A 16,222-nucleotide genomic window follows, 5' to 3' on the forward strand; every position below is an offset into this window, starting at 1 on the left:
TGTTGTTGTTGTTGTTACACCGCCAGAGGTCGCGTCCGAATTCTCACGTGCCCTCTTGTGGACGGGACTCTACTTGCAGCAACTACCGTCTGTGACACGCCGTGCCGATGTGCACCTCCCACAATCTTTCTGGTGGCTACTGCAGTATCAATCCAAGGAGTACTATTATGTGAAGTGAATTTGGAGTGCCACAAGAATCAGTAGTGAGTCTCCTACCATACCTTGTTTTTGTAAATGGTTTAAGGTCTCAAAACCAGTACCTGCAATTCATGGATGGCACAAGTCTATACTCAAAAGGCATTGACACCAGCAAGGCCCAAGAAGAAGTAAATGTTTCTTTCAGAGCTGTAGAAGAATGGTTTCTTACAAACAAAATTAAAATAAATGAAGGAAAAATGCAAAACTTGGTATGTAGCCTCAATGACAAGTTGTTGTTGCTGTGGTCTTCAGTCCTGAGACTGGTTTGATGCAGCTCTCCATGCTACTCTATCCTGTGCAAGCTTCTTCATCTCCCAGTACCTACTGCAACCTACATCCTTCTGAATCTGCTTAGTGTATTGATCTCTTGGTCTCCCTCTACGATTTTTACCCTCCACGCTGCCCTCAAATGCTAAATTTGTGATCCCTTGATGCCTCAAAACATGTCCTACCAACCGATCCCTTCTTCTAGTCAAGTTGTGCCACAAACTTCTCTTCTCCCCAATCCTATTCAATACCTCCTCATTAGTTACGTGATCTACCCACCTTATCTTCAGCATTCTTCTGTAGCACCACATTTCGAAAGCTTCTATTCTCTTCTTGTCCAAACTGGTTATCGTCCATGTTTCACTTCCATACATGGCTACACTCCATACAAATACTTTCAGAAACGACTTCCTGACACTTAAATCTATACTCGATGTTAACAAATTTCTCTTCTTCAGAAACGATTTCCTTGCCATTGCCAGTCTACATTTTATATCCTCTCTACTTCGACCATCGTCAGTTATTTTACTCCCTAAATAGCAAAACTCCTTTACTATTTTAAGTGTCTCATTTCCTAATCTAATCCCCTCAGCATCACCCGATTTAATTTGACTACATTCCATTATCCTCATTTTGCTTTTGTTGATGTTCATCTTATATCCTCCTTTCAAGACACTGTCCATTCCGTTCAACTGCTTTTCCAAGTCCTTTGCTGTCTCTGACAGAATTACAATGTCATCGGCGAACCTCAAAGTTTTTACTTCTTCTCCATGAATTTTAATACCTACTCCGAATTTTTCTTTTGTTTCCTTTACTGCTTGCTCAATATACAGATTGAATAACATCGGGGAGAGGCTACAACCCTGTCTCACTCCTTTCCCAACCACTGCTTCCCTTTCATGCCCCTCGACTCTTATAACTGCCATCTGGTTTCTGTACAAATTGTAAATAGCCTGTTGCTCCCTGTATTTTACCCCTTCCACCTTCAGAATTTGAAAGAGAGTATTCCAGTTAACGTTGTCAAAAGCATTCTCTAAGTCTACAAATGCTAGAAACGTAGGTTTGCCTTTTCTTAATCTTTCTTCTAAGATAAGTCGTAAGGTTAGTATTGCCTCACGTGTTCCAACATTTCTACGGAATCCAAACTGATCTTCCCCGAGGTCCGCTTCTACCAGTTTTTCCATTCGTCTGTAAAGAATTCGCGTTAGTATTTTGCAGCTGTGACTTATTAAACTGATAGTTCGGTAATTTTCACATCTGTCAACACCTGCTTTCTTTGGTATTGGAATTATTATATTCTTCTTGAAGTCTGTGGGTATTTCGCCTGTCTCATACATCTTGCTCACCAGATGGTAGAGTTTTGTCATGACTGGCTCTCCCAAGGCCATCAGTAGTTCTAATGGAATGTTGTCTACTCCCGGGGCCTTGTTTCGACTCAGGTCTTTCAGTGCTCTGTCAAACTCTTCACGGAGTATCTTATCTCCCATTTCATCTTCATCTACATCCTCTTCCATTTCCATAATACTGTCCTCAAGTACATCGCCCTTGTATAAACCCTCTATATACTCCTTCCACCTTTCTGCCTTCCCTTCTTTGCTTAGAACTGGGTTGCCATCTGAGTTCTTGATATTCATACAAGTGGTTCTCTTCTCTCCAAAGGTCTCTTTAATTTTCCTGTAGGCAGTATCTATCTTACCCCTAGTGAGACAAGCCTCTACATCCTTACATTTGTCCTCTAGCCATCCCTGCTTAGCCATTTTGCACTTCCTGTCGATCTCATTTTTCAGACGTTTGTATTCCTTTTTGCCTGCTTCATTCACTGCATTTTTATATTTTCTCCTTTCATCAATTAAATTCAATATTTCTTCTGTTACCCAAGGATTTCTATTAGCCCTCGTCTTTTTACCTACTTGATCCTCTGCTGCCTTCACTACTTCATCCCTCAGAGCTACCCATTCTTCTTCTACTGTATTTCTTTCCCCCATTCCTGTCAATTGTTCCCTTATGCTCTCCTGAAACTCTCTACAACCTCTGGTTCTTTCAGTTTATCCAGGTCCCATCTCCTTAAATTCCCACCTTTTTGCAGTTTCTTCAGTTTCAATCTGCAGTTCATAACCAATAGATTGTGGTCAGAATCCACATCTGCCCCTGGGAATGTCTTACAATTTAAAACCTGGTTCCTAAATCTCTGTCTTACCATTATATAATCTATCTGATACCTATTAGTATCTCCAGGATTCTTCCAGGTATACAACCTTCTTTTATGATTCTTGAACCAAGTGTTAGCTATGATTAAGTTATGCTCTGTGCAAAATTCTACAAGGCGGCTTCCTCTTTCATTTCTTCCCCCCAATCCATATTCACCTACTATGTTTCCTTCTCTCCCTTTTCCTACTGACGAATTCCAGTCACCCATGACTATTAAATTTTCGTCTCCCTTCACTACCTGAATAATTTCTTTTATCTCGTCATACATTTCATCAATTTATTCATCATCTGCAGAGCTAGTTGGCATATAAACTTGTACTACTGTAGTAGGCATGGGCTTTGTGTCTATCTTGGCCACAATAATGCGTTCACTATGCTGTTTGTAGTAGCTAACCCGCACTCCTATTTTTTTATTCATTATTAAACCTACTCCTGCATTACCCCTGTTTGATTTTGTATTTATAACCCTGTAATCACCTGACCAAAAGTCTTGTTCCTCCTGCCACCGAACTTCACTAATTCCCACTATATCTAACTTTAACCTATCCATTTCCCTTTTTAAATTTTCTAACCTACCTGCCCGATTAAGGGATCTGACATTCCACGCTCCGATCCGTAGAATGCCAGTTTTCTGTCTCCTGATAACGACGTCCTCTTGAGTAGTCCCCGCCCGGAGATCCGAATGGGGGACTATTTTACCTCCAGAATATTTTACCCAAGAGGACACCATCATCATTTAATCATACAGTAAAGCTGCATGTCCTCGGGAAAAATTACGGCTGTAGTTTCCCCTTGCTTTCAGCCGTTCGCAGTACCAGCACAGCAAGGCCGTTTTGGTTAATGTTACAAGGCCAGATCAGTCAATCATCCAGACTGTTGCCCCTGCAACTACTGAAAAGGCTGCTGCCCCTCTGCAGGAACCACATGTTTGTCTGGCCTCTCAACAGATACCCCTCCGTTGTGGTTGCACCTACAGTACGGCCATCTGTATCGCTGAGGCACGCAAGCCTCCCCACCAACGGCAAGGTCCATGGTTCATGGGGGAAGCTCAATGACGAAGCTCAATGACAAAGGATACCTAAATTGTGCAGGAACTGTGAATCTTCTGGGGTTTATGGCAGATAGTAAACTCACTTGTCAAGAACAAACTGCACATGTGTGTGACAAACTGTCATAAGTTGCATACCTCCTGAGGAAACTGAAGCATGTTATAATTGATCAGTATCTGCTGATGGTATATTTTTCACTGTTCCACAGCTACATCAGCCAGGTTGCAAGAAAATACTGCTACTACTGCTACTACTACTACTACTATAAAAAAAAAAAAATTTTTAATAAAAATAGGTGAGGATTGTAACAGTAAGTAGAAAATTGGATCACTGCCAACCATGAACAGGAGTGACATCCACAATTACAACAAGTACAATAAGCAAAACATAGACATCCTAAGCTGTTGACTCTCCATGACATCAGATAGTTTTCCAACAATAGCTATTAAAATGTTTAACCACCTAAATATTAAAATGCAGTCCTTGGAATTGGTGAAAGTTTCAGGAACGATGTCACAAAATCTATGCTAAAAACCACTGTACAATTTAAATGAGTTCTTTGACAGTGAAACAACAAATTGGACCATCTAAACAATGCACTACTGTGTGAAACCAAATGAACATGTACTCAAAAAGTTTTCACCTTACATCTCATTTAGTTTTATGCTATATTTATGCAAATTTGTTCTAATAGTATTATGCAAACTTATGCTACTTTGTTCTTGTATTATAATGCTTGCACTACACAATCTATCTACTCTTGACTGGCGAGCATCATAGCTGTGGCAATAAATAATAAATGGTAAGGGTAATAAATTATTTCTGATCAATAACTGACATCTGGCAAACTAATGTATTTATTGTTAAAAAAATTAACAAGCTTATCTGGAAATGGCTTGAGGCTGAAACTGTATAACTACACTGAGAATAAGCCAAACAGCTTATAGTTCCAGGAAATTATAGATCCAAAAGGAGAGAGAGAAAAAAAGAGATGGTGAGGGAGAGGGGAAGAAAGAGAGAGAGAGAGAGAGAGCATATATCATTTTGCTCTAAGTAAGTTGAGATTGCCAAAACTTGTTATCCTGAATTGGGTGCAGTTAAGTGTGACGAGTTCTGTTGCTGTAAGTTCTGGGTTGTTTCTGTTCACTGCAATGCACAGCAGTTGAACATACTATGTTTCACAGAATAAAGATCTTGTTAAGATAACCTGGATCCCATGTGAGATAATCCTACACTCAAATATGAGAGGTTTTAGAACTAATTGATACAAATTAAAACTTAACACAAGCAACATCTTTATGTATATGTCCGTGAGAGATTCATTTTAAGTTTTCTGACACCATTGTTCCTTGGGGCTATAAGAATCACAGGAATGACAATATAGATGTTGACACAACTAAGATACATGTGCCTGCAGTCACTAGCCACTCATTCATTCATACTCCAGCAGCCTAGTTCACAAGTGAATTTCTCAGGCCTCCTACAGCAGCTGTGGTATTGCTGACTGTCTTCAAAAGCAATGAAGGAATGTTCTTTTTTTTCAAATCCACTTATGCAGTTAGTGTGTGCTACACATACTTTCCTTGCTGCTTCTGCAGAAAATTTCATCATTTCTTATCTTATCAGTCCATTTAATTTTTGGCATCCTTAAGTAATATCACATCTCTACTAATCTGATTTTCTGTACTACCATTCACAAATGCCAACAATTTCCTGTTACTGAAAATTGTCATAATTAGCATAATTTTGGCTGTTTAAATCAGCAATTTTTTAAAATATAAACATTTATCCAGGCTTCAAGACTTTGTAAGTAATAGTCTAAGAAGCTGACCTTGCCTAGGGTATGGGACAAGTCACAGATCGTGGATAGTGAATGTTCCATCAGATATGGTGGACAGCTGTGAATACAGATTAAGCAGTCCCAGACCAAGGCAAAACACAATCAAATCCACTTTGTGTCTGTCTTGTAGCAAAGAGCAGAATGGTTAGTATCTGTTCACCAGTGGTGCAGCTGGAATTTATATTCTGGAACTAACTCTTCCAATCTTAACACTCTGAGTTCGCTCAATGAGTCTACTCAACCCCACCTGATTCCAGGTACAATCATCATAGACCATTTTGATAATCACAATATTACCCCAGATGGTAAAACCACCACCAGTATTACTGGAGCAATTGGTCTTTTGGATTCTGGGGCAGCCAGTTTAAAATGCAATGTGACTCAACAACTACATATTTTGCAACACTTAATATTCAAACACTTTTGCAACCAAGTAAACTTCATAACTTGGGATATACATTAACAGAACAGAAGATTCAAATTTTGGCACTTCAAGAAACATGAATGATGGACGATAACACCATGGATTTTGGCAGTTATCTTTTCAAAAGTACAATGATAAAAGAATACTTAATAATACACCACATCTGGGAGCTGCTTTTGCAGTATCCAAAGATATTTTAAATTCAATAATGGAGGTAAAACCCATCAATAATTGACTAATGACAATTTCTCTTAAATGTGCAAACAAAACATACACTTTAATTAATGTCCATGTGCCAGTCAATGAGGATAACCATAAAACTGGAAGAAGTTAAATGAAACTTGGAAAATGTTAGAAAGCATCATCTTGAACCATGATAAAATTTTAATGGCTGACTTTAATGCTCAATTAGGTAAAGAGAAAAAAATATAAAGAAAATGATGGGTGAATTTCCTATGCAGAAATGGACAAACTAAAATGTCCGAAGACTTATTGAAGTGAAGAAAAATTTTAACCTTAAAATCATGTCAACACATTTTAAAAAGAACCCTTCTAAACAAAAAACTTGGCGAGGCACCACAGTTCAAAAACAAATTGAAATTCTTAAAGAAGTTGTGGACAAAGCACGACTACAAATATTATTCGAAGAAATGGAATATAAGACATGCAACAAACTAGAACCAAAGTTTCTGAGCACGAAATACAGAAAAAAAATTCTCAATATAAATAGATGGGGGAAATCATACAAGAAAACTGTCTGGAAAAAACTGCAAACAAAGTTCACAATCAAAAAATGGCAAATGCATTCACAGCAACACAAAATATTTATAATAAAAAATCAGTTTCTAAATTTAGTAAACTTAGGCATTACAGCACTATAATCAAACTCGAATGCCTTTATGGAGCAGAATAGAAAGAGGAACTTTGAAGAAATTCAGAAGAAAGAAAGAAAGCTTATTAGGGAAGTATTAGGCTCCAAAATTACTGATGGAGAAATCTGTAGGCTGAGAAGTAATAAGGAAATAGAAGAATACACAGACATACATGGTGACATCAGAGAATGAAGACTTAAATTTCATGGGCACATTAAAACAATGGCACCCACTAGGTTGACAAGACAAATAGAGAATTCTACAAAAATGGAAGTAAGGCCAAAACTGAGCCAATTAAATGGATCACTGCAATTAAGGAGGATCTTAAAGTAGGTGATATAACTGAGACAGACATTACAGATAAAAAACATTCAGACAAAAAATATGTGATTGGAAAACTGGTCAGAGGGAAATTAGAAAGCAGGCTGTAACATCATGGTCATGAAAGAAAGAGGCCTCCGTCTGCAAGGATGAAACAAATTTGGACACAAAGGAAGGCCAACCATCAAGAGTGACATTGATTGATTATACTTTGCATGGTCCTATTGGGCCCATGTGTGGATAATAATAATGACGGTAAATATTTAATAATTTTACTGACTTTAATTATTGGCTCTGAAATACATCTTTGTCCTCTGGAACAAATAGTGTAAAATGCTTTCTCTTTGGAGGTGAGTTATAGATTGTACATCTAACAGCTGTCATTCTTTACTGATTCATGTTTCTAATACTATAAATCCATGTTCATGAAACAAATGCCAGTAGTGATGGATTTTTGTATCTGGGTGATTTTTCATTATTTGGCTCTAGATTATTTTCCCCATTTCTCATATTCAGTACCTCTTTGTTTCTAAAGGTGGAAGCATGGTTCTAAGACACCTAAATATGAATTCCCACCCTTCTGAAAAGAGCAGCGACCTAAACTGTTGCTAATATTATTGCCTGCATTTATAAAAAATATTAAATTGTGATTATGTATTACATTGCCAGGTTCTCTGTTTTGGACACTTTTATGAAATAACACACTTACTTAAATGTGTCCACACCAATGCTATAATCTGCCATTCCAATTCGATCATAAGTTAGTAGAATAGTGGTTGATCCTACATCAATTTTATTGGTTGCTAGTTGCCTCAAAATTGAAAGATCTCGTGAATATTTCTTTCCATTGTGGTTTGAAACTTTTAACCTGCAAACATGACCATACTGAGAAAAAATAAATTAGTGATACAGCATATGCTGTAATCTAATACAATCATTTCTAATTTCGAATTACTGCCAGAGGACTAAACTGAAAAGATTTCTAGTCAGTCACTGCAATTTGTATTTATTAGTCAAGACATTTCACAAACTTAAAATGTTAATTTTTCTAGTTGACTGTGCAGTGTTTTTTTGAAACTGCCAAAGTATAAAATTTTAAAATAACTTAGAGGAATGCAGCCAGGTGAAGTCTTCAACACCCACTGATATTTTGACAGGTGCTGACCCTGTCATCTGAACACACAAATGCAATGAGAAAGGACTGATAAAAGAAATTTAAAACCTCAGTATCTGGGTTATATGCCAAAAGACAACAAATACACCATAAACACTAGTAGCATTACACTGCCAAAGGTGACCAGTTTGACCAGACAGAATAGAACTCCATGCAGAACTAAACAAAAAACCTCCATCTCTATTTATAAGGTCATTTCCTAATTTAATCACAACTGATTTGCTAATAAAACCGTGGCAGCAGCTGAAATGCATGCTAGGATCTCCATGCTGTATTCCATAAGACAATTCTAAAGTAACATATTTGCTTACCTGTTGTAAGTGCATGTATGATGGTATGACCTCCATGATTCTGATGGTCTCACCTATGCCACAACTGCAAGGAATACAATAGATACCCATCTTACACAAACTAAGATTATCCTATACAGATCCTGAAAGGACCTAATCTAATATGACATTCAGAAAATCACATTCCACACTTTTTTTTCCATAGAATATGACCAATACTGTTGGTAATTCTTCCAGCACAAGGTAAAATTGCGGTAACCTAGGTGCCACCTCATTATTATCATCACTCACCCAAATGACAGTTGGTTGAAACTAATCTGCCTTAAGCTCTAACTGTAGTAACACGGTTCATGTCTCCGTCGTACTTCAGAGTAGACCGGGAACTGTCTCATAGGCATGCCCGATATGAACTGACTGGGCACAGCCTGTGCTGCCTGAGTTGTTGTTGTTGTTCCGCTGCCAGAGGTCGCGGCCGAATTCTCGTGTGCCCTCTGGTGGACGGGACTATTTGTGGCAACTACCGTCCGTGACGCGCCGTGCCGATGTGCGCCTCCCGCGATCTTTCTGGTGGCTACTGCACTCCTCCTCCTTCAGGGGGCGAAGCCACTGTGATCCACTGCGTCGGAAGGTGGAGTGTCGTGCAGGAGTGATGACCTCCACGTCCATTGGGAGGATGGAGTCGAGGGGATCTGCCAACCCTCGAGCCGGAACCTTCGAATACGGCTGGAAGTGACCCACACGAAGAGGCCCCCGTCGTCCCACCACCGGAACCCGGGACAGAACGGGAGACAGGCCGTCGAACTCTGGATCCTGGTCCACCCCAGGAGGGACAAGACCCAGTGGCAGGGACGAAGGGGAAGGGATGACCACAGGTGAACCAGCCTGCTGAAAAACCGGGCCTGTGAGGGGTGCCGGCTCTCGCTGGAGCATCGCGAACGATGGCGATGCCGGTGCTGGAGCTACTGGAGTCTGCCAAGGCTGAGAGCCATAGCAGTGCGGCGAAATCACAGGGGGGATGGGTGGTAGCGTTCCCTGAGAAACCAACACAGATGCCGGCAATGGGGAAGCTGGTGCCCGAGGGGTCGGAGGGTGGGTGCCCAAACGTGGACGTAGCTGATTTTGGTGACGACGTACCTCCCGGTCCCCCGTCTGCAAGGTATAGAGCCGGCAGCCATTTCGGTGCAGGACCACCGCCGGTATCCAACGTGGATTGTGACCAAACCCACACGCCCAGACCGACATACCCTGTGAAAAGCCGGGTACTCCGTTTTGCGAAGACTGGTGAGGACCGGGCCGAAGGAGGTGCAGCAGAGTCCTAGGTTGGCGACTGTGGAAGAGCTCTGCGGGGCTGCGCTCTCCTATAGGTGTGGTACGGTATGCCGTCAGGAAAAACGTCAACGCCTCCTCCGCAGGAACCTCGTGCACATACTTTTTCATCTGTGTCTTAAATGTGCACACCATGCGCTCGGCTTCCCCATTCGATTGTGGATGAAAGGGGGGAGAGCAAACGTGCCAAATACCGAAGCGCCCACAAAAATCCTGGAAGGTCTGCGACACAAACTGAGGTCCATTGTCCGAGACCAGGGTGACTGGCAGACCTTCCACAGAAAAGATTTTTGCTAGTGCCTGGATTACAACCTCTGAAGCGGTTGAGGAGCAGCGAACCACATATGGAAATCGGGAATAAGCATCAATGACAATGAGCCAAAAACCATTGAGAAATGGGCCTGCAAAATCGATGTGAACACGTTCCCATGCCTGGGTTGCAGGTGGCCATGAAGAGAACGCTGACCTGGGAGATGCCTGTGGGCTCACGTACTGGGAATAGGCGGCCACCAAGTGCTCAATTTCTCTGTCAATACTGGGCCAGTACACATCTCTGCGAGCCAAGGTTTTAGTACGGGAAACACCCCAGTGCCCCTCATGTAATAACGTGAGGACTTCCCTTCGCAAACTTGCAGGAACAACCACACGAGTAGCTGTATCATCGGTAGCCAGAAGGAGAACTCCTTCCAAGACGGAGAGGCAGTCTCGTAGAACAAAATAATTACGAAGAAGGTTCCGAGGCCCGGCCTGAGGGTCGGGATGACCACCCCTGCTGAATGAGGTGAACTACTTGCCAGAGAACTGGGTCAGCTGCCATTTCCCTGGCGACTCTAGAACTAGTGATCGGGAAGCCATCAACCGCTTGGCGGGATGCCACATCCAAATGAAAACACATAAGCTCCTCTCGATCGAACGTAGGATCCGGGCCCACTGGAAGACGGGAAAGAGTGACTACATTGGCATGCTGTCTGGTAGGGCGAAAATGAATGTCATAACGGTACTTAGAGCGGAATAAGGCCCAGCGCTGTAGTCTGTGGGCCGCCCTATCCGGAATCAGAGGCGGGGCAAAATAACGATATTAACGGCTTATGGTCAGTGAGTAACTGAAACTTTGTGCCATACAAGAAAGGGTGAAACTTGGTAACAGCATAGACAATGGCCAAAGCCTCTTTTTCCCACCTGGGAGTAATGGGCCTGTGCGGGACTAAGAGTTTTAGACACAAACGCCAGTGGCTGCTCGGAACCGTCTGCATTGCGATGGGCCAGGACCGCCCCCACCCCATACTGCGAAGCATCTGTAGCCAGGACCAACGGCTTATGGGGGTCAAAAGTAGCCAAACATGGCACTGACGTGAGGAGGCCTTTCAACGAGGTGAACGCTTCCTCGCATGCAGGCGACCAATCAAAAGGAACACCCTTGCGCAGAAGGCAGTACAGGGGGTGGGCGATTGTGGAAGCCCTGGGAATGAATCGGTGGTAATAGGCAATCTTGCCTAAAACAGCTTGTAACTCCTTCAGTGAAGCAGGCCGCGGAAGGTCGACGATACCTTGGACCAAACTTCCTAGCGGCTGGACGCCGTGCCGAGAGATTGTGTAGCCCACATACTGGATGGACGGTTGGAAGAAGGCTGACACGCAGGTTGCAACGCAAGCCCACAGACCTGAATTTGAGAAAGAGGGTGCAAAGGTTGTGCAAGTGTTCCTTCGTGCTGCGGCCCGTGACAATTATGTCGTCTAGGTAATTAATACAACGAGGGATTGTCGACGTGACGTGCTCAAGATAACGCTGGAATATTGTCGGGGCACTGGATATTCCGAAGGCCAACCGCTGGTATTGGTAAAGGCCAAACGGGGTGTTGACAACCGCCAGCCGTTTGGAGTCCTCATCAAGAGGTATCTGATGACAAGCCTCCGAAAGATCGATTTTCTAAAAATATTGGCCTCCCGCTACGGCGGAGAACAATTCATCAGCACGAGGCAAAGGATAGGTGTCCACCACCAATTGGGAATTGATGGTGGCCTTGAAATCGCCACAAAGATGTAATTTTCCCGAAGGTTTCCTGACAATAACGAGGGGCGAAGCCCACTCACTAGAAGAAATGGGAAGAATGACCCCTAGGGCTGTCAGCCGGTCGAGCTCTTCTTTTACCTGAGGGTAGAGAGCCAAGGGGATCTGCCTCACGTGTAGAAAACCCAAAAGCTTGAAAGGCATCCAAGCCAAAAAGGTTAGCAGAGCTCGCATCACTGACAAAAATAAAAGTAATAGTCCGAGTGACTGATTTGTAAGTCACGTCGGTAGTGAATTGACCCAGTAGGGGAATGAACTGTTTGCCATAACCGCGTAGACGCTAGTAAACTGGCGCCAATGGGGGCGACCCAAGGTCGGAGTAAGTTTGTGCATTCAACAAAGAAACTGCCGCGCCCGTATCTACTTGCAGTTGTAATCGGCGTGACCGAACCGACACCTTGATAAAGAGTTTGTGGGCCGATGCGTCGGGAGCCTGGCCCGATGAAACTTCCTGAATGTCAACGTCCATGTCCTCTGTAACTGCTTCCTTCGATTCTTTCGAGGCTGAGCGGCAAACTTTAGCAATGTGTCCTTGTTTATTACATTTGCGACAAACGGCCCAACGCTGGGAGCACTCCGACCGATCATGATGTACATAGCACGACGCACAGGATGGTAACAGGGGCCGGCAGCCAGCACTCACTCTGTTTACACGCCGTGCAGGAGCAGCCGTAACGGCTGGATTGTACCGCTCACACGTTGTCCACCCCGGACACAGTGGACGCGGCCACGCTGCCCTGAACCGCCGCGACGTCGCACCACGCTTCCAACTGTTGACCGGCAGCGTGAGAGACCTCATACGATTGAGCAATGGACAGGACTTCCTCGAGAGAAGGGTCTTCTAACTGCGGGGCCCGTTGCCAGACCTCCCTATCAGGGGCCAAATGTACAATGACGTCGCGTACCATAACGTGGGCATACGACTCTCGCGACTGCACCATGACAAAATGACACTTGTGACTAAGACCGTGCAGGGTAGCGGCCCACGCCCGGTAAAACTGATGGGGCTGTTTCTTGCATTGATAGAACTCGACCCTAGCCACCACAACATGCTTGCGGCGGCGATAATATGAAGACAGCAAAGAACACAATACGTCAAAAGACAAGGACGAGGGTTCCTGCAACGGCGCTAGCTGCCGCAAAACTTGATACAGTGAGGGAGATATCCAAGACAAGAAAAGACTACGACATACCTCCGCATCGGCAACATGAAACGCCTGGAAATGCTGCCGAAGGCGATGTTCATACGTGTCCCAACCCTCCGCCGTCTCGTCATACGGGGGAAAGGGAGGAGGGAATGGCACTGGAGTAGATGGCATGGAGAGCAATGCCGGAAGCACTTGTTTCATGGTGGCCATGAGCTCTGTCTGCTGCTCAACCAAAACCTGCACTAAATCCTCCATGCCGCGGATAAGCTGCGAAACCAGAACAACGACGCAACACGCGAAAGAACGACTCTACTCGTTGCCAATTGTGTAGTAACATGGTTCACGTTTTCCGTCGCACTTCAGAGTGGACCGAGAACTGTCTCATAGGCATGCCCGATGTGAACTGACGGCACAGCCCGTGCTGCCTGAGTTGTTGTTGTTGTTCTGCTGGCAGAGGTCACGGCCGAATTCTCCCGTGCCCTCTGATGGACGGGACTCTATTTGCTGCAACTACCGTCCGTGACGCGTCATGCCGATGTGCGCCTCCCGTGATCTTTCTGGTGGCTTCTGCACTAACCATTCTGCTTAAAGATGATGTCGAGATGAACTAACTCAGATGACAAACTATCTGGGTGTGACATGATGTCCTATGAATCAAGGTTGGTTCCTTCACACTAAGCTGTATGATGACAACCATCAGCCTTTAGATACAAATCAGAGCAAGTTGTTTTCCTATAAATGGCATGATGCAGCATACCACCAACCATTCTCCTGACAAATGCATCAAGGAAGAGAAGGCAGTCATTCCTTTCTGCCTCCATCATGAAGTAAATATTGCGGTGGACCAGCTTCAAATGTTCTAAAAAGTCAGTTAAATTATCATTCCATGAGGCCAAACAACAAAAGTATCATACACGCACCTGAAAAAACATGCAGGTTTCAATGCTGCCAACTGTAAGGCACGTTCCTCAAAATCTTGCACAAAGAAACTGGCAATAATGCAATACTAGTTGTCAACGGGCTCCCCATTACAGTTCCATCAGTCTGTTCAAAATACTGGTCACTGAATAAAAAGTAAGTTGAAATAAACACAAGTTGAAGTAGATTCTTTAATTTAACACCAAACCCAGCATCAGTTAACTGCAATGAATCAAACAGAGGACCACACCAAAACTTACTAAAATATCAGAGTCATACGAATGAAATCCCTTTAATTGACATAAGAAATACATTGAGATTTTAATGTAATAATGTGAAGCACACTCTGACCTACTAGTGGGCTCAACAGAGTAGTTGTTTTGCTTCACAGTTTGCCAGAAGACCAATGTTACTGACAATAGGCCTAAGAGGAATTGCTTTCTTGTAGATCTTCAGAAAGCCATATAATCAGTGGAGAGTAGCAGAAGAACTAAGACTCTTGATAGTTTTCTGTGACAAAGAACATTTGTTTAGGAGATTGTTAGTCCTTCGTTCAAAACTTTTTGTTAGGTCAACACTTACCCTATGATATGCTGAATTAGATAGTAAATAATGCAATTTTTTAATGTAACCCTCCTTATCCAACAGAACTGTACCTTGGTTCACATTACCCCATCATCTCAGACCCAGGAAGTTTGTCGGATATGTGGTATGCTATTGACCACCCCCAAGTCAGGAGTGTGATGACAATTATGTGGTGGCACCTAAGTGTACTGCCTTTTACTTTACACTGGAAGAATTTACCAAAGTATTTATCAAATTCTGTGAAAAAATTGTGTGGAATGTGTTTTTTGACTACAATCAAAGATTAGGGTCCTTGTAGGATCTGTGAAGGCTTGTGTGAAGTGGGTGTCTGTCAAATTCCTTGAAATGTGGTGTGTCAATATCGGTAAGTCCTTCAGGACCAAGGAGAACCATTGTATTGAATATAAGCATCACACATGCTTACAACAGCAGGGCAAATCTGTTGTTGCAGAACATTACTTTGGCATCGATCATCCTGTTGTATATACCATCATGGAGATTCTGACATGCACTGCCAGCTATTCACATAGTGCTATTAAGGAAGCAGTTGAGATTAAATTAGCAAGTGACCTTTCAAATAAAGATGGAGGTTTTTACTTACATTTTCCATGGAATCCTGCTGCTTCCCTGTCCAAATGCAGAGAGACAAACTTAATGTTAACTCACATGATGGCTATTAATATTCACTATCAATATTCTGATGTTGGTCATCTTTGGTTGTGTGGAGGTGTTCTTGTTGCATTTGAGTCTTGAAAGATGCAGGGTGTGAATGGTGTCATCAGCTGCATTCCTGTAAGCTGTCTGAAAAGTGTTTCTGCTGCCTTTACAGTTCAACACATAGTAACAGGCACATCCTTAAAATACAGTTATGTGTAAAGGTCTTTCCCATTACCTAAACTCCAAAATATCCTGCAGCAGATGAAGAATAGATCTGTCAAAAAGTTCACGGTTCCCACTCATGTCCATTTGAAACTGTAATGCATGTAAAAGACAACTGTTTATATTTATGCAATAAAACAGAATTCTAGTGACACAATATAAATAGCACTTTCACTATAACCTAAAGAAACGCAGGTCATCATCCTTGTTTAGTAATGTCAATATAAAAAAGATAAATCAGTCTTGCAAACATCATTTCATTCATTTATTCATAGCTAAAGATTTGAAGAAAATACTGTGAGGTCCTTGGAAATGTTATACTACAGTTCCCATTGACCAAAATAATATTTCAGATGTAGCTCATGATTTGTAATTCTAGTAATGTTATGCTGCATGCCAGTTTCAAATATTCCATTGTTTTACATTCATATATAGTAAACTCATATTTAGTAGACTTACATTACTATCTGTTCTGACCTCTGTGCCTCTCGCAGAATATTTGTAATTACTATCCCCTCGAATATCATATACATGAATTTCGTAACTTAGATTTCCAACAAGTGATTTATTTAGTCTCATATCCAGAAAACTGCAGGCATCCTTGTGTGACAAGGCAGTTTCTCTTACTTCTGTTGTGAACCTATGTTCTCTGTGT

The 16,222-nt window shown here is 42.5% G+C and overlaps 1 protein-coding gene across 1 annotated transcript in view; it reads right to left on the minus strand.

Annotated features, from left to right (window-relative positions):
* Positions 1 to 15,648, minus strand: part of LOC126235278 (uncharacterized) — a 99,360-nt gene extending 83,712 nt beyond the window's left edge. The window contains exons 1-2 of the mRNA XM_049944036.1: positions 15,581 to 15,648; positions 7,889 to 8,047 (exon numbers count right to left, since the gene is read on the minus strand). Of these exons, the coding sequence (XP_049799993.1) occupies positions 7,889 to 8,047; positions 15,581 to 15,648 (227 nt within the window). The remainder of the gene's footprint in view (positions 1 to 7,888; positions 8,048 to 15,580) is intronic.
* Between the last annotated feature and the right edge of the window lie 574 nt (positions 15,649 to 16,222).

The sequence above is a fragment of the Schistocerca nitens genome, chromosome 1 (assembly GCF_023898315.1).
Source record: "Schistocerca nitens isolate TAMUIC-IGC-003100 chromosome 1, iqSchNite1.1, whole genome shotgun sequence".
NCBI classification, from domain to species: domain Eukaryota; kingdom Metazoa; phylum Arthropoda; class Insecta; order Orthoptera; family Acrididae; genus Schistocerca; species Schistocerca nitens.